A 19,985-nucleotide genomic window follows, 5' to 3' on the forward strand; every position below is an offset into this window, starting at 1 on the left:
TCATATTGTAGTTATTGATCTCTGGAGTTGGAATTTTTATTTGTAATTCTTTCATAATATGCAAGAAGGAGACAGTTCAGAGTGGCATCCTGGGCACATTTTCTTCCCTGTAAAAGTCATTTTTTGTAATTATTTTCTGTGGAGGATATTCTAAAGAAGGTGGAAATACAGGACTTAACTCTAACTTCTCACTTAAGTTTGGTTGGCTGATAGAATCCATCAGGACTGAAAATAAACTTGTGAAATAAATGAAGGGCACATAGGAAATCTGTGCAATAAAAACATGCTGCCTGACTCATTCCAGGAGGTTGAGACATACAACAAAATCTTTAAAATAACACTAAAGAGAACTTTGATTAAAAGATGCCCAAGTTCCAAGTTTTCCATTTACTTCAGACAGAACTGACACAAAACCCAAGTTTTTTATTGAAATAAAATGACGATACAGAAAAGTGCGTATGTCTTAAGCTTGATGAATTTTCACAAGCTGAACACAACTACGGTAAATAACTAGCACGCAGATCAAGAAATAGAACATTACCAACACCCAGAAGTGTTTTTATTAGTTCCTTTCAGCCACTATGTTTCCCCCAGAGTAACCACTACCTTGACTTCAAACAGATATATTAATTTTTACCTCTTTTGATAATACCATATGTAAACGGAATAATTCAGCATGCACCCCTGGGTCTGGTTTCTTTCTCTGACATAGCAACCTTTTAGTAGGTCAGGTAATTTGGGTACTAATGAGACAGAAGCCCTATATTCTATCCTCATGATGGTCTGATTAGGGGGACTGAACAATCTATGTACATATAACATGAGTGAAACGTGTAGTGTGAAGTCAGCTGAGGGTGAGCAAGGAGAATGCTGAGGAACATCTTCCACCATGACAACCCAGAATACTTTTGGCAGTTCTCTGTTAGGACCAATAGCCCCCACAGCAAAAGAACTGCCTGGTCTCAGTACTAAAATGGCTATTTGTTCTGTGGCTTTTAGCTAGGATTTTTCATTGTTCATGAGTATGCCAAGCAAGAGTAATGTGCCTGCTCAGAAGAGTGGAACAGAGTTTTTATGCAGCTCTTTCCTAATAGAGAGAGGAATAGGTTAGGAGGAATAGACTAGGAAATATGCAACTGTAGTTAAACTGATTCAACAGGACACAGAGTGTAGGATTCATGATTGTGTGGTCACAACTTACTTATACTGTATTTATTCAGGCAACAAATGGTAAATATAGGATACAAATATGTAAATATATAGTTACACATCTTATCTATACAATCTTGTCAGAATAGTATATAAATATAAATGTGTAAACATATAAATGTATGAAAACTCTATATGTATGTTACATGTAGTGAAAAATATAAATAGGTAAGTAAAAGACTGTATATATAATGGCTGGGGAATGTTGAAGGATAAATTATACATAGCACCAAAGCTTAATGAATTTAGAATTTAGACAGGAAGATAAAACACAGACAAATAAGGCTATGTAGAAAGTTAAGGATATTAAGAGAGGTATGTAAAGTAAAACAGTTAGCATTTATTGGGTTCTTCTATGTACCAGGCAGTGTGCTAAGCAAGTAACATGCATTATCTCATTTAATATTCTATAATGCTAGGAATTAGGTATAATAGTGTAATTCTCACCATTTTACAGTTCAGAGACATAGAAATTAAGAGAGGATTAGGGAAAATATAAGGTGAGCATTTGGTGTGGGCATGGAGGCTAAGTGGGATCTGGATTTGGGGAAAAAGAGGGCAAAAAGAGAGGAGGGGAAAGACCACTTAGGGGGGACTCTAAGGCAGTTTGGTAGGATGAACAGAAATAAGGATCCAACCATGTTTCACTTTGGGAACAAAATCAGGGAATTGAGAAGGCTCTAAGTAGTTGAGAGCAGACTTGAAGAAAGCTGGTGGGCCATTTTTGTCTGATGTTATCTTTTCAAGGCCAGGGACAGGAACAACTACACATTCCCTCAGGTGCAGTAAGTCTTGCCAAGCTGCAGATGGGCAGATGGGGTTACAGCACCAGGTCAGACCCTGTCCCAGGCTTCTTGATACAGAGATTGGACTTTCTGAATATCAGTTATTCTTGAGATTCAGAGCCAGACCTATGGGAGTTTCATTTCTAGGCCTGCTGAATACTATACACAAAAAACTACCCAGATGCCAGGGCTGTGTATAAATTCTTGTTATTCTTGTGTGTGAAGAAATGGATTAATGTTTTCCCAACCTTTTCAGCATGACCAATGGATTCCACTTCTGTCTGTAACTTGACTGAGTCATTCATTTAGTTTTTTTTTTTTTTTTAATAAATATGTTGTCATGTTGGTTAAGGGCCTAGTCATTGTTGTGGACATTCATATTTCTTCAGTGATGTCACTGAACATTATTTTACTTGCATAAAACTTCTGTCTACCAACAGCTAAAAATAGTTACATTGGTCACCAATTACACTGAAGGAAAGAAATCACTCAGTTACACATAATAGGGCTACTTTATTATACTTGGATATTTGGTTTAATGAGTGATAAATTCAATTTATTTTTATAATCTTTCATAGGTAACTGTTTATTACCTTTTTGAGAGGATTATAATTTTTAGCTTTGCAAATAGCTATTCACATGGGCTGAGTAGTTATTTATACACATTAAGTGACAAAGAATGTGCTTTTCATTTGCCATATTTTGCTACCTATGTATCTTCTTGTGTGAGGATTTTTTTTTTAAGAAAAATCCTCAGCCAGTTACTTTTCTTTTATATTTCTGAAGAAGCTTTGTGTCTCAAACCATGGCCATATGGTAGTCACTCTTTGCAATTCAGGTAATTAATTCAGCAGTGACATCATAGGGAATGTGTTCATTTTTCCATTTCAAATTCCTCTTCAGAGTATCTGATGGTTAAGTCATATTAAGAACACATTTTAGAAAACTCAGTTCTCAAAGTCAGTTATGTGTTAATTTAAACTTCTCCCCCTTTAGCATTGTAAGAATGAAGTTTTATTCTAGGGAGGAGTCATCTGTCCTCTGCGAAGGGGAAGATCTAAAATTTTTAGTCTTTTTGATCCTGATTCTGTTACTTGGTTGAGTAAGTGATATTTATAGAGCACAATTGGTCAATTGATGTATAATATGTAAAAGACAAAGTGAAAGATAACAGTGGTAGGAGTGCAGCCTTGTATTATTTAATCCTTATTTTCCAGAAAGCTAAAAATGTTGAACATTTAGATCTTTTCTTAATTACAGCTATATTTTGGTAGTTGTTTTAGCTTGGCAGTTCAACTCTCTCTATATCAGCAGCTATTCTTGACAGGTACCTGGGCAGGCACATAGTCCAAATACATGTATAACTGGCTTTAATGCTTTTTTGACTGTAACGCACAGTATGCATATAGATATACTGCCATGTATACCCATAAATAATAGAAACAAAACAATACTTAATCATTAATACATTTAATGCACATTGATAGCTAATATTTTATTCCGGTCAGTTATAAAAATTCTTTCACCATTGAATAATTCATTTCAGGGTCCACCAATGTTTTGAAAACACTACTTTAGAGAGAATATTTTGTTAAACATAGATCTAGGAACTTATGGTCCCTATTCAACCTTGGCCAGTGCATTCATTAGTTGATTCTTATAAGTGATCTGACCGGGGATCAAACCCACAACCGTGGTGTATTGGGACTTCACTCCAACCAGCTGTGCTACATGTGTTCATCTTAAATATATTTTTGGTTCCAAGTCATTTTCTTCATGTGTGACTTCCTACAGCTGACCAAGGAAATCCCCCTCTCCCTTGCTATTTTCGGTAGAGTCACAGTTTTCTAGAACTTTCTGTACTCATTGATGAGTTAATGACTGAGGCAAAGTAAATGAAATATTTGTAGGTAATTACTACTAAAAGTAGTAACATTGAGTAAGCTTGGGGGATATAAGAGTTATATAGATGCATTGAACTGTGGAAAGTGGATTGTAAGAGAGTTCACTGAACTTTTAATATTGCCCTAAAGCAGTATTATCCTGAAGGTTCTGAATTTCTTCTAGAATTCCAAAATTGCAATAGCATTGTGTATAAGGTTCTCAGTGCTGCTTCTGATTTTTAAGTTAGAGAATAAATTCCTGCATTGCATTTGGTCATTCCTTTTTCCCCCCTCTCTTCCTTTTCTCTTCCTCTCCCCCCTCTCCCATTCTTTCTGTCCCTCTTTTCCTGTCTGTCCTTCCTTACTTCTATGTCCTGTCCATATTTACTACCTGTATTTTGAATATCATGGCCACTGATTTAAATTTAAAAGGGCATTGCCAGATATTTTACTCTATAAATATAGGAAATATTGTTTTCATTTTTGAGAAAACTTATGAAATATAAAATTGTTTTAAAAGTTAAGATGTATGTATCCCTAATTAGATAGCTAAGGGTTTGGAACCCACAGATAAAACAAAGTCAGGGATTGTATTAGATGGGATCCATAATGTTCATTATATTATCTTTTTAAGTGGTCTTTGGAAGAATGGTCTTGAATCTCTGAAGGGAACACTATAATTTCTCTTTATATTTTTAAATTGGTATAACAGAGCTAATCCTGCTTTAGAAAATGTACTTTCTCTTTTTTATTTCATCATATTAGTGATTATGTTGTTTGTGTAACATCTGTACATCTTAGTATTCAAAATAAATATGTTAATAACCTTAGAATTACCAACATTAGACCATGGGAATGTCCAAATGCCTATATAGTCTATATGTACTAGTTATCAGGTGTAACCTCCCTAAATTTTTGCTCAATAATGTGGAATTATCCCAGCCCTGTTTCTGTGTAACTTCGGTTCTAAAGTCTGTGAATCTGTCAGTTTCACTGAAGAAAGTTATGAAACCACAGAAATGATCAACTATACTTTGTTTGGGTTAATCATAATATAGTACCCTCTCTTTCAATATAGAGAAAAGATATTGTACCTATCCAATGCATTTCCTCTATAATATCCTCCAGCTTCACAGGCTCATGTTTGCACTTTCCTCTTGTTAAAATTGCAGACAAGAATAATTTTGATTTATTGGTGACATCTAATATAGTTGTGTTTATATTGTTGCCAATAAAATGACTAACACGATTGGCTTTTGTTTATACAATCTTTTCTGAGGAGTCAGTCACCTGTGTTAGGACAAGGTACATTCTGCTTATTAAAATGAACTCCTGGGATCTAAGAACATTCAGCTCTATCTGTCCTTGATTGAATTGCAAAATGTGCTTCACACGGCAGCCGTGCATGAGAATAACTTATATTATCTATCAATAGGCTTTTCATTTCTATATTCTTCTGGCTACAAAAGCTGTAACTAGAGAAGCCCATGGGAATAGCATGGGCCTATTAATGATCAAGGCAGCGATGTTGAAAAGGCAGTGTTAATGAAATTATACAATCATTAACCCAAAGGAAAAAAATAAAAAGAATCAATAAAAACTCTACTTTAGATGGCTTAGCCATATGTATAAGAAACCAGCGCAGGAGCAATTTGTGTGCTTAACAGTATTTTGTGCCTCAATATCAGGTTTTCTATGCAGGGTAAGAAATGCTTGTAGCATAAGGAATGGAAAATGTAACAAAGGCTAAATGTAGCCTAAGGAAATGAAATGATGTATGAAAATTAATAATTAACTGGCTCATCAGATGAATTATGACTCTAGATGAGTTTATTAATGATATTTACTAAGAAAGGGCTTTTGGCTGTAAATAGGCATTATAGAGCTTATGTTTTGGGAATTTTCTTGAATGGATGAGTTAACATTGCTTTTTGTTTGTTTAATCTTTTAATCCACGAGAAAGTGCCGAAGCCTTGGTTTTAGAAGATAGAGAAATGACTTTTGTGATTTGATTCAAGTCACAGGTTTCCCAGAAAACTAGAGAAATTATTAAATGGTTTTGTGCCTTATTTTCTGTAGAAGCAAAGTGCTTTTTTTCTCTGACTTGACCTACAGTAGTGTTTTTAAGTTTGACAGTGGTCAAAAGTGAAGATCTATTAACTCATGTTGACTCCTGTAGCTGAATGAATATTTTTATTGTTTGAACCAATGGAGTATTAAACATCTAAATGTATCAATATGTCCAATTTTCAGTACATTAAATTTGTACTTCTGGATGTTCCTTGCTTTTTTCTTTTTCTTCCCTTTTTCTGTTGATACCCTGGGGTAGTGTAGTTGGATGGAGGACAGAGGGAAAGTAATGCTGGAGAACTTGATAAGTTAATAGTACGGCACTCTTCCAATGGAATCTTCCTACCAGTTAGGTTTTGATACTTATTAGTTGGCAAGGTGTAGGAAAATTTAATCCTAATATCCATCTTTTTATGGTAAGTGTTGTCTTTCAGCACATTGATGGCATGAGAGCCTCCTATCAACTCTTACTTTGATGGAGTGGGTAGGTACTATTTTTGCTTCCATGTCTCTCAATTTAAGTGCCATGGGTATAAAATCTACATATTTATTTCTACATATTTATTAAATGGGTATTTTTTTAAATAATCTTCCTTATCTTAATTATCTGGGAGAACAGAATTTCTAGAGACTATAATGATTATCATCAACTTCCTCATTTTATGGATGAAAACTGTAAGTCCAGGGAAGTTACAAATGATTTGCTAGTAGTAGAACTCAGGTGACCTGACCTCTGGTTGAATGCTCTTTTCACTCTGACTGAATGAGGATGTGTCTTTCTTAAAAGTTAGCAGTTAATTCTTTTTGTTTGTTTGTTTTGTTTTTGTTACCAGGTGAACTTAGAGTTGTACATGATCATATGGCCTAGCTAAAAAGTATATGAAATATTAGAATATGAATAGACAAAATTGATTTTTAAATTTAATGTTTGACAAATCAGTTGGTCTGATTAATGTGAAAACATTAGGCATATTTTCACATACAATTTCATTTTTATCTTGAGACTCTTTTTTTTCAGCTCAACCTCTTGGTTTTCCTTTATGGTATTAATCACATTACTTTTAGGCTGTTGCTTTATTAGTTACAAAATTTAAGTAGTTTTGTTGTTTTCACTTTCAACCTAAAACTATTTAAAACAGGAGTATAGTTTATAAAATAAAAAATAAATATCCAATCTGACAGGCAGGAATGAGTGTCTGATAATTAAGTTTTCGGTGTTTTAATTATTCTTACTTTTCACAAACTTAACCTTACTAATGATCAAGTCTAATGCCAAGTACCTACTTATGTGTTTTATCCATATTTTTTTGATGATAATTTCTGCTTGTGTGTGAACTTTGCCAAAAATTACTCTTATTTTTAAAAACTTGGAAATGGGCATAGTCTGCAAATCTGCAGACATTTGTCACTTGGACCACAGTCTTAGTGACTCATATTTCCAGTCATGTTGGATAATTCATCATTTTTAACAAACTGCCAATGCAACGTATTTATCTTGCCTTTTTTTTTGTGTGTGTTGGTACTGAATAAGTGCTTTCTTATGCAGGATTCAGAGTGCTCAGAAAACAGGTTTTTATCAATGAGTGGAGAATAGATGGCTACTATAATCTGGCAAAGCATAGAGATATTAAATGATTCTTGCCCACAATTTACCAATAAATCAATAGACCAGCTGGTAATACACTTGAATTCTCATAAATGTATATAGTAAAAAAGGCATTGGAATTTTTCCAATGTAAAAAAAAAAATCTTACAACTGGTCTGATTCCAGGGTTCATTTCTTATTATTCATAACGAATTTAAATAATACAGGTTTGGATAAGCCTGGATATACTGTATTTGTCCATTCTCAAAACGGTAGTGAAGGGAAGGGCAGGAAAAATACCTAGAAGTATCTCTGAGGACTACATGGCATGGAAGCATTAAATGTGACAGACTGATAGAATTCTTTGTTCTTTAATCCTCATCCGAGGATACTTTTTCCATTGCTTTTTAGAGAGAGTGTGGGTGGGGTGGGGGGAGAGAAACATCGATGTGAGAGAGACACATCAATTGATTGCCTCCTGCACCTGACCAGACCAGAGCTGGGGATTGAACCTGCAATCCAGGTACATGTCCTTGACCAGGAATTGAACCTGTGACCCTGTGGTACATGGGCTGACATTCTAACCACTGAGAGACATGGGCCAAGGCTAGAATTCTTAATAAAATAGAGAGTTGGTAGAGATGAAGGGAAACTTCCCAATTTTATATTGTTAGTAATTTTTGAAGTTATTTAACATATGGTCACACATAGTCAACTTTGCAGAAGGCACAGTGAGTGCTTAACTTGAAAATTAAATACTTTTGATTTTCTAAAATGACAAAAGAAAAAAAAAGTTTCATGAAAAGTTTGTCCTTCTTGATATTCTGTCTTTGATGATTGATGGAGCCATTCATTTGGGAATTGAGTTGGAAATATTTGTCTACAACATTGAGTGGCTCCTTCAGAAAAAGTTGAAATCATTCAGATGGGAATATTTGGCCAATACTGCTTATACTCTGTCCATATTTTCTTTTTTTGTTCAACTGTGGCTTCTTTCCATGACTGCCATGTCTATGTAAAAGAAAACAGACTGCATTCATTAGGAGTGGTGGTACTTAGTCACCTCATTGATTGTACATACATTTTGGGGAGGTATTGATCAAGGAAGAAGGGTTTTTCCTAACAATATAATTAGGGAATACTGACATTATTGCATACAGATGGATGATGATATTCTGTGGTCATGTCAGTACTTTTGGTTCTCCTCTGGTACTTGAGAAAGGGGGTAGTGGGATTGCAGATGGAAGTTTTGTGGAACTATGGTTGATTTACCGTGTTTGGTGCATGATAAACGTACCTTTTAAAGGGCTGTTCTTTCCTTATACTTTCCATAAAGCATATTTCACAGCCTTTTCCTTTTCTAGGATCTTAATGGAAGGTGAGAGTATTGTCCTATTTCCATTTCTATAACTCAGGATCAGTATGGAACCAAGATTCTAATGCTGCTCTGAATATTGGGTATGTGGATGTATGAGGCCTTTGTGAGAGTCTTAGGCCCATATTTTTATCTTTTGTGAATCTAGAGACTATGAAATACTTGCTCTATGAGTGAAAATCAGAGATGGTTTAATGTCCTCATAATCTCATTTAGAGGCCAGATCTGCTGTTAGTTTGTTTACTGGAATCTCTGAAGCATTGCTCTTACAGCTCATGAAGGTGATGCCTTTGGGTTTTCCAAGACTCACTGTTGCAGAAGTGGACTAGTACAGACAGATCCTCTAGGGAGCAAAATAAGTTTCATTTTGCAAGCTGGCATCAGTAGGTTGGTTGTAGTTGCCAAGAGCACTATATTGAGAAGGGCTCAGTGGCAAACAAAACAATGCAGTGATCCATAATCCATGCCTACCATGAATGCAGGAGGGGAAAGTGCCCGCCAGTGAACCATGTATTTGATGACCCTGCTCTACATAAAAGGCCCTTTTGCTAAGAGTGCTTCTTTTCTTCCTGAGGTGAAAGCTACACAGGTTGAAAACTCACTGTAACTTATTTTCCATTTTACTTTTAAAAATGCCTGCATTTATTTTTTTAAACAGGCTAAAAACCCACACCATGGATAACTTATTGGACTTTGCCTGAAAGGAGTCATTAGTGCCATTGGATATTTGACCATCTTGGCCACAGGTTTTTCCAAAATGAATGGAAGGTCATGCAGCATGAATCTCCACCGGATATCAGGAACCCCACAGGGGCCTGGGATGGTCAGTGGCCAACACATTCCTCCCATCCGAGCCCACTCGGGGACTCCTGGCCCCTCGTCCTGTGGCAGCGCACCAAGCTCTGGTATTGGAAGCCTTGCTAACAGTCTCCATCTCAAGATGCCCTTGGGAGGAGGGATGGTTCCTCAGAGCAACATGGCTGAGAGCCCCATCCATCTGCCCGCCTTGAGCCCCAGGAGACAAGTGCTCACCAATGGGAAGTCACGATTCCAGGTCACCCAGGCCGGAGGCATGTCAGGGCCACACACTTTAATGCCAAAGCAGAAGGAGTTTGGAAGTCCTTTTCCTCCAAATCCTGGGAAAGGTAGGATTGTCTTTCTGGGATCTTTTGAAAGTAGAAAGTACTTTTTTCTCCCCCTAGTCCCTTCTCCCAGAAGATCCTTTGGAAAAATACACGATTCAATGTCAGGGCCAAAGTTGATGGTCTTATAATGATGTGTAACTCGCTCGGGAAGAGGGAGGATATGTACATGTGTGTGAGGACTAGGAGGCCACAGGAGTAAATGTGGAATCTCATGGAACTGTGAAACAGAGTGGAAGGCAAGATAGAAAGATCAGAAACAGGGAGGTGGGATGGTGACAGTGGAGAAAGGGAAAGGGCAAAGTTTAGCAAGATCCTACTCTTTGGATATACAAAGCTCTACCCTGGCTCCCCAAGGGCTAGATTCTGCAGGCCATGGAGGAGAGGCAAGGGTGGCTGGAACTATCATTATGCTAGTTGGGTGCTAGCAGAAAGGTGGTGCTTGGAAGGAAAAAGATAAAAAAAAAGGAGACATTTTATAAAATGAGGAGTTAATACAGAGAAATGATAAAAAATTATTCAAGAGAAAAACCTGTAATTTTTCTAATACAACTATTAACAAGAGAGAAGGAAGGTAGGAGGAAATAATGAAAAGATGTATTTCTTGTGCTTGTGGAGAACTAGAAAGCCTGGTTAATTTGAAATTCAGAGAGAATTATTTAATTCAATAATGTTTGAATTACCATATATTTTATATTATCTATTTAATTTTTTTTGAATTTTTATGAGTTTATTTGAGCCAAAACTGATGACAATTTCCAGGAAGCAAGATCTCAAATGCTCCCTAATTATCATATGTTTTAAATTAAAGAATAATTGTTGTACTAGTAGACTGGCAAATTATTTGAATGACATGCTGTCTCCATAAACTGATATTTACTTAACAAGATTATATTGCACGTGATATGTGTGTTTGGGCTAGTATAGAAAGAGTATGTACCCCATGTAAAATATAGGTTAGTTATATAAAATAGCACAATTATATATTCCTTTAGGTATTTTTAGCATTTAGTTTTAAATGTTTATACTTCCAAATAAAATTACTAGCAGTGTGTGAATAGCCATTCACCAAGTTAACTCATAATTCACCCAGTAATGGTGAATAATTATTTATATCAGGCAAGTAACCAAAAGGTTGCTTGTTTTAGTATCTATGTATTTCTGTGTATGGTATAAATGGATAGATTAAAAAAAACAGCACTAAATATATGTGTAGCTTTTTTCTTTTCTTTTTTATCTATTTAGGTTTAGGTTTGGTTGTTTTATTTCTTAGAGATACTGATTTAAGTGTAAGTATAGGATAAACTTTCCCTGGAGGCTGCATCCAAAATAGCTCTGTCATTGTCAGGTTGCTATGTTCATGGTGAGGCAAGTGAAGTTCTTCAATGTCAAGCTCATGTGTTTGGATTTTTAGGGACTGAGGCCCAGTAAAGTCTTTCAGCTCATTCTTGACTAGTGAACTGTAGCTTGCTTTTATATATACTTATGTTTGAAATTCTGACTGGCAGTAATAATGGTGACAATATTAAGAACTTGCATTTATTATATTATAACTCATCTATGTCAGGAACTGTGTTAGTGCTTGCCAATACATTTAAGATTCCTTATAACAGCCTTGAGTTTTATACTCAACTGATCAGGGAACTAAAGTCTAGAAAGAATAAGTAACTTGATCATTGCCAGTCAGTAAGGCATTTGGGAATATTACATTGATGGTGACCAGAGTGGTTATAATTATAATAACAGTTTTTAAAAAATGCTTCAAATTTTCAGATTCTTCTCTTTTCAATTTTCTGGTTCCTTGCTCAGCTTCCAAGCTTATAGTGCTTGTTCTGGATCTTCATGATTGGGGCATGAATGGGCATGGATAAAGTGTCAGGGAAAACCATATTATTATCCCCCTGGCCTTGCAGGTTGGATAGGACCAGTGGTCTGGATGCTGCCAGGAGTGGCTGAATGTGTCTCTTTTCAGATCTTGGTTGACAGTTCCTAAACTAAACCAATGACGGGATGAAAATGGTGATCTGGGACTGTTTCATCTAATCATTTACTCAACAAATAATTATTGATCATCTCATTATAATTGTGGTGAACAATGAAATAAAAATACTTTTATTTTTAATTTATGTGTAGTATTTTTTCCAAACAGCTAACAAGTTGTTAGCACATAAATACTACTAAGTTGTTGACTAACTACTTAATAAATAGGTGTTAGGTGTTCCTTTTGGCCTAGGCCCTAGGGGCACCATGAAGAAAATCACAGACATTAAGAATGCCATGAACTGAGAACATTTGGGAACCTCTGTCACAGGAGTTTATTTTTTTCACATAGAGAGTAGGCCAGAGCAGGTGATGCTGCTAGTGGTTGGAAGGTCAGGGATGTCATGTCCAAGATCGTGGAGCTTCTCTTAGTCTTCCTCTCTTGGTTGTGCAATAGCTGCCTCACTCTAGCTCCTGCTATGAAGTCTGTCTTCTTTTTAAAAAAAAAAATAAAATATATATATATATATATATATATATATATATATATATATATATTTTTTTTTTTTTTATTTTTTACTAATTTCAGAGAGGCAAGGAGAGGGAGAGAGAGAGAGAAACATCAATGATGAGAGAGAATCATTGATTGGCTGCCTCCTGCATGCCTCACACTGAGGATTGAGCCTGCAGCCTGGGCATGTGCCCTGACCCGGAATTGAATCATGACCTCCTGGTTCATAGGTGACACTCATCCAGTGAGCCACACTGTCCGGGCTGAAGTCTGTCTTCTGAGAATGGTGAAGGAGGAAGGAAGAAGGACAAAGTGGAAAATAGACAAAAGCGACAATTCCCCCCAGATATTCCCTTTAATCGAATTTCCCAGGAGTCCCACCCAACTGTTCCCTCTAGCCAATCATACATAACTTATCTTAAATAAAATAAAACTCATTCTTTGTTCTTGAATCTGCCTGTTTTAAAAAGTTAGATTTTATCTTACATTATTTTGTATTGTTATACTGTATTTTACTTTGTAGCATTTGCCACTTTATTTATTTTTTTATTGTCTAAAGTTTTACATGTCTCCTTTTTCCCCAGTTGACCCCCGCACCAGCCATTCCCATCTCGGGCAAGCCCCCACCACCCCAGTGTCTGTGTTTATTGGTTATGCTAATATGCATGCATACAAGTCCTTTGGTTGCTCTCTAACCCCTTACCCTCTCCTACCATTTGTCTCTGGATCTATTCTTATTCATCAAATTATGTTGCATTTGCCACTTTTAATATCTCTCTTTCTTGCAAGTAAGTTGAACCAATTGTAAATAGGTTGCAGACATTGTGACACTTCTTCCCCAAATTTCTAATCGGTAACTTGCATGCTACATAATAAAAATACATTAATAATAACCAAAGAATTTAACTTTGCTACAATAGTATTATTTATATATAGGGTATCCCAAAAATGGATACACACACTTCGAATAATTATAAAGGCAGTGTTTGTTAAAATGCATTTCATTTTCAAAATTGAGCTATCAGCTGTTAAAGTGTGTATATATTTTTTGAGACACCCTGTATAGTTGCATATTAAAATGCAGTTCATAATCAAATTCATCTTATATTATTTTATATTTTATTTTACTTATCATTATTTATAATATAAGTTATTATTTTATTCCCTCATTTATAATCACATGTTTTTGTAGCCATTTTTTTCTTTTGATCCAGGATCTAAGCAAAGATCATGCATTACATTTGGTGATGTCTCTTCAGTCTCCTTTAATCTAGAGTGGCCCTCTAACCCTGCCTTTTCTTCATATTTCCTGACAAATTCATTGATATTTTTAGAGTTCAGGTTAGTTGTTTTGTTATACAATCTGCTTTGTTCGAATATTTCTTCATGATTGGGCTCAGGTTAAACAGTTTTGGCAGGAGTACTACATGGGCGTTTTGTATACCACCCATTGCATTATACCAGGGAGCAATGAGTGATCATTTGTCCTAGTATTTGTGATGTTGCTTTTAATCACCTGGCAAAGGTGGTATCGCCAGATCTCTGCACTGTGAAGGACATGTTACTTTTCAAAATTAATCTCACATGACTATCTTGTTCTCCAGTATGCTTTCCGAGCATCCATTGATAATCCTTGTTTGAATAAGTTATTGCCTTGTTTTCTGATTCTGGCATTTCTTCTATGTGTATTAGCTGGTACTCTTAATATTGTAAAGAGGAACTTCTTTCCCTTTTCTTATTGAGAGTCACTGTGGACTTAATGAAAACTTTATTGCACTATAACTTATCGTCACTGTCCTTTCTGATGCTCATATTGTCCCAGATTTAGCCATGGGAGCCCCTTCAAGTCAGTTCCTATGTTCTTTTTGATATGTTCCCAGGAAACACTTCCTTGCTTTCACACATTAACAAATATTCTAGGCCCACTTGCATTTCCCTGTCCCCGACCCAGAACCCAGCCCAGGTCCCTTTTAGTGAGAAATATTTGGAAAACTGGGTGAAAAGTTGTTCATATTGACTTAGGAGTGTCATTGCTTTTGGGCCCTATGCATGGACAGTGTTAGGAAATACGTCAGAACAAGATAATGAGTTCTAGTTAAAATACAACATTACAGAGTTCTATCTCACACTTCCTCAGTACGATCCCTGGTTCTCAGCAATGTCAGTGTATTTATTTGCTCTTCCCTACAATAGAGAAAAAGTTACTTTTTAGCTTTACATTTTTAAGGTAGTAGAAATTAGTTTTAAAAATGATTTCTCACTACATAGAAAATTGTAGTGTGCTGAGATGAGAGTGTTTGTATTTCTGTGAGCCACTGAGTGAGCATGGAGGACGTTCTACAGTTGGCAACTTCCTGGCCCAGCTAGGATTGGTGAGTACAGAATCCCAGTTATATTGTACCAATAATGACATTCCCCTCTACTTTCTGCTCAGCAGTTATGAATTGTGATTAGACTGGCAGATATGCATTTTCTCAAAGCATGTGGAAATCAGTTTTAGGATCTCTACTTTAAGCACATTTGACATAGCTATTTAAATATTTAAGACAATCCCATATTCGCAGTACCTGTAGGCCTACATAATTGGGAAGATTTTCATTGTAAAGGTTTTTTCTTTTACTTCAGGGCCTCTGACATTTCTTGTTGGGCTCTGCTGTCCTTGGAGACAAAGGGAGTTAGTTATTCATTAGCACTTTGTGGGTTATTCATTATTGTTAGTCAGAAAAAGCAGAATATCAACAAAGGACACCAAACTAATTGGGATTTAAAAATTCTGTTGACACTTAAGGCTGGTGTGTCTTGTAAAGACCTGGTTTAAGAAAAGTAATGTATTGTGTGAACCTGAGAGATCTAAAAACTAATGTACTTTAAATGGTACATCAAGTTTTATTTTTATTTTTTACTGCTTGTGGTTTGCTAATTCAAAAGGTTAGTTTTATTCTTTAGTGGGTCAGCTAGCTTCGTATTGTCCACCCCTCCCACCCCCCACTGCCATAACATAAATTTTAAAATACTGCCACTGATTTAAAATGTTAATTTTCTATATAATTTCTTCCTTATGCTTCTCCCTGAGAAAACAGGCAATGAAAAAAATCTGCTAACACCCGTGAATGAACTATGTTGAATGTTGTCACGTTAAAAGTGGGACAAGAATAGCAATAGGTGTTCCGCTTTTTTGAAGAGATGCAGTTGATATATTAGGTAAAGAAAGTTGGGGCAAAATACTTGGTTACTTTTTCCCCCACTTCTGCTTTTAATCATTTATATTTCCTTGCACTTCCAATGTGGCTTCCTGCAGAATTAGAGCAAATAAAGTTAATATTTCGTAAAAGGTTCCAAAAATAACCAAACCAGTCAGAGACCAAAGGCATTATTCCAGTTGAGGTAGCCAGAGTTTTTCATTTTGTCTAGCCAACGAGGCAGGTGAAACACAATGTTTACTTTTGTTTACTCTTTGGGCTACACAGGGTACACTTTGTGTGATTTATTGATGCTGGGTGTAAATCAAATTGATGATGGATTTCCAAGTATTACTGAATGGCAGGCATGATTTGTTCCAGTTATAAAAGCAATTTGTCAGTCTCATAACATTCCATGTTTAAAAGAATATATTCCATTAACACACCCTGCTCCCTATACACACCTCAAAAGCTATAGGACATGAAGCTGAAATGTAACATTTGTTAGTTGCCTATGGCATATTAACACTGTAAAATAGCAATAGCTTTGAGACCTATATGGTGCTTTGTAGTTTACAAACTTGCCCATTGATGGTCTCATATGATTTAATCAAAGGCACCATCCTGGGAGGGGGAGGGCAAGTGTAAATTGGCTCCATTTTAGGGATGAACAGGCTGAGGCTCAGTTTGCTGAAAAGTCTTGCCCTTTATCCCAATTAGAGTTTATGGTTGCTATCATTCCTGAAAGAGTATACCTTTATTTTTTAAAATATATTTTTATTGATTTCAGAGAGGAAGGGAGGAGGAGAGAGAGATAAAACATCAATGATGAGAGAGAGAGAATCATTGATTGGCTGCCTCCTGCACGCCCCCCACTGGAGATCAAGCCCACAACCCTGACTGAGAATTGAACCATGACCTCCTGGTTCTTATGCTCAACCACTGAGCCACAACGGTTGGGTGAAAGAGTATATCTTTACAAACTCAAACCTATTCAGCTGTCATTTTCATCCATGAGCTGAGGAAATGGGTCCTTGCTCCTGTTTTGGAAAATTGTGCTTGACAATATGCAACTTCTGGCCCTTCTGAGCCAGGAGGACATTGTCTACCCAGGCAGGAGCCAAGCGGTCTTTGTGTGATGGCAACCAGAGTGACATCAGTATATGCACAAGTTTCTTTCCATGCCTCTGTCTCTGTTTAAACCCAGGCAGGAGGATATCATGCATATGAATAGATTTTTTACTTCTGACCCATAAAATTTTAAGGCTAAATTGGTGGTGACGTGTATTTAATAACTATTTTCATGGCTGCCTTATTTGAATAATGAAAGAAATAGAAGGTCTGTAATTGGCTCTGACATAAGAAACAAGTTGAAAATGTGACTTATGGTGTAGGACCTTGCTACTTAAGAATAGTCTAAGGCCAGCAGCTTTAGCAGGGACTGGGGGCTTGGGTAGGGAGATGGTGAGCATCAGAGGACTTGTGAGGCAACACATTGGCTTTCTAGGTGATCACCCACTTGTGTGGTAGTCTTGGTGCACATGAGATGGTGCAGCAGAAAATGGTGTTTGCTTTTGAAAGTTAAATTAGATGGTAAGTGTGAAAGTTCATTTTATACTACAAACTGCCAGAGCATGTAAAGTATTATTCCTTGATTACAAATCCATGTTGGGCAGTATGAATCTCCATAAACCACTGCAACTGCTGCTGAGTGAGGTGGACCCGCCACACTCCCTATTTGTTTATGTGATTTGTTCGTTCTTTTACATAAAGACTTATAGCTTAGTCATAATTCCCCAGTATGGGCTGTATGAAAAGCTATTCGATAGGTGGATATAGAACCCTAAATGTTCTCTATTTTTAGTTGCTTCAAAAGCTAGAGAGGAAAAATGTAAACCAAACTAAACAAACATTGAGGTGAAATAGCATATTTAAAAAGTTTATCTTCCATCTAAAGATTTTACTTTATTTAGATAGGGAAATCTTACAATTTATTATCCAAGTCAGGATACTTTCCAAGAATGAAATGGAGCCCTATTATAATTATGCTGGGATTATCCTGGATGAATTGGAATGCAGGGTCACCCTTATATTTAGTGGAAAGTTTAATTGCATTTAGATTCAGAATCTTACCCAACTGCTTTAAGGTAAAATAGTTCAATGTACTTGTCAGGAAGGATTAGCCCCATAGAAGTTAATAGCAAAATTATTTCTTGGGACCCTTGAGTGATTATTCCTATATCATTAAGTAAAAATGCATTAGTTTCTGGGGTTGAAAATAAGCAGCTAGCAATTATTTAGCACTTTCTATTTTCTACTGTTCTTAGCTTTTCATATCTTAATCCCTCCTAGCCCTATGAAGTATCCCCATTGAAAACATGAGAAAAGAAAGGCTTAGAAAGATTAAGAAATTTGACCAAGAATGCATGGGGATTTTAACCCATGTCTCTCTGACTTCAGAGCCCTAAATACTTCTATAGGTTATTGTTTTGTTTTGGGCACAGGGTTTGCCTCAAAAGGCTAGGTTCTTGGCAATTGAGGATGATTTCCTGAAAGAGCCGGTATGTCTACCATAATTTCTACTATGTGTGGTGGTGTAATAGCCTATCTAATAAAAGAGTAGTATGCAGATTGACCATCACTCCAACACACAAGATGGCTGCCCCCATGTGGTCAAAGATGGCTGCCCCCATGTGGACACAAGATGGCCACCACAAGATGGCCAGCAGGGGAGGGCAGTTGGGAGGCACGCGGCCTGCAAGGGAGGGCAGTTGTGGGCAATCAGGCCAGCAGGGGAGGGCAGTTGGAAGGGACCAGGCCTGCAAGGGAGGGCAGTTGGGGGCGATCAAGCCTTCAGGGGAGGGCAGTTAGGGGTGACCAGGCCGGCAGAGGAGGGAAGTTGGGGGCAAACAGGCTGGCAGGGGAACAGTTAGACATCAATCAGGCTGGCAGGGGAGTGATTAGGGGGTAATCAGGTTGGCAGGCAGAAGCGGTTAGGGGCAATCAGGAAGGCAGGCAAGCGAGCAGTTGGGAGCCAGCAGTCCTGGATTGTGAGAGGGATGTCCGACTGCCCAGTGGGATTGGGCCTAAACGGGCAGTAGGACATCCCTCGAGGGGTCCCAGATTGGAGAGGGTGTAGGCTAGGCTGAGGGACACCCCCCTCCCCCGTGCACGAATTTCGTGCACTGGGCCTCTAGTCTATATATATAAAAGCCCAGCGACCTGAATGGCGGAACAACCCGAACGACTGGTGGCTATGACATGCACTGTGGCAGCCAACCAGCCTGATCCGGGTCCCAATCAGTCCCCCCTCCCTGGTCAGCTCCACCTCTAATTGGCCCCCCAACACTCTGATTGGGGGTGGGGCCAGCCGGCCAACTGCCCACGGCCCCTCACCCCCGCCAGCCCAGCCCGATAGGCCCCCATCGGGGTGGGCTGGCCAGACCTCACCCATGCACAAATTCATGCACTGGGCCTCTAGTCTGGTACATATTTATTTTGTAAAGAACAATGAGCTGAAGCAAAAACCAACAAAACACTGCCAAATAAATTGTTGCAGGTGTCTATGTTGATTTATGTAAAACTAGAGGCCCGATGTATGAAATTCTTGCAAGGGGCTCGGCCCTCGCAACCCCTCGCAGCCTAGGCTGGCCTTCACAGCCCTGGCTTCATCCGGAAGGTTGTCCAGATGGTGTTCTGCTGTTTGGTCTAATTAGCATATTAGCTCTTTATTATATAGGATGTGTTCCTCCTTACTTGCTTAAGATAGTGGTTTTGGTGAAAGTCAGGTAGGGAATATGACAGAAAAAAGAAGGATACAGTAATGGCCACTATGTTTTATAAGGTAACACATTTAAAAAGATAATCAAGATTTTTGTTCTTAGATAAGGGATTCAATAAAAGGGCAAAAAAAAAGCATTTAATGGATGATCCATTAAAATGTTAGGTTTATATTGTGTTTAGAGTTTAGTGAAGGGGAGGATTTCCAGGGTTTAAGTATGCAGACCAATGATTTCTGTTTGAAGTCTTGTTGAGCAACACAGTAATTTGAAATAATTTGGCTGTCAGATTTGAAAATTTTCAGCATAGGTGTTTCTTGTTGTCTTGGGTCATATAATCAAAGATAGTCCACTAAAGATTTTAATACTGGCTTTTAGGAAAGGTTTTAATAGGAATCTATCAGACACAAATCATATACAATTAATCAGTGAGTTAAATTTTTTAAATTTGGGTTACATGGATTGGGTGTTGAAAACATATTTTCTC

General features: G+C 37.3%; 1 protein-coding gene across 1 annotated transcript in view; it reads left to right on the top strand.

Annotated features, from left to right (window-relative positions):
* Positions 1 to 9,664: 9,664 nt before the first annotated feature.
* Positions 9,665 to 19,985, top strand: part of GLIS3 (GLIS family zinc finger 3) — a 452,130-nt gene continuing 441,809 nt past the window's right edge. The window contains exon 1 of the mRNA XM_054727311.1: positions 9,665 to 10,052. Coding sequence (XP_054583286.1) covers positions 9,665 to 10,052 — 388 coding nt within the window. The remainder of the gene's footprint in view (positions 10,053 to 19,985) is intronic.

This window comes from Eptesicus fuscus, chromosome 15 (genome assembly GCF_027574615.1).
Source record: "Eptesicus fuscus isolate TK198812 chromosome 15, DD_ASM_mEF_20220401, whole genome shotgun sequence".
In the NCBI taxonomy this organism is placed as follows: Eukaryota; Metazoa; Chordata; class Mammalia; order Chiroptera; family Vespertilionidae; genus Eptesicus; species Eptesicus fuscus.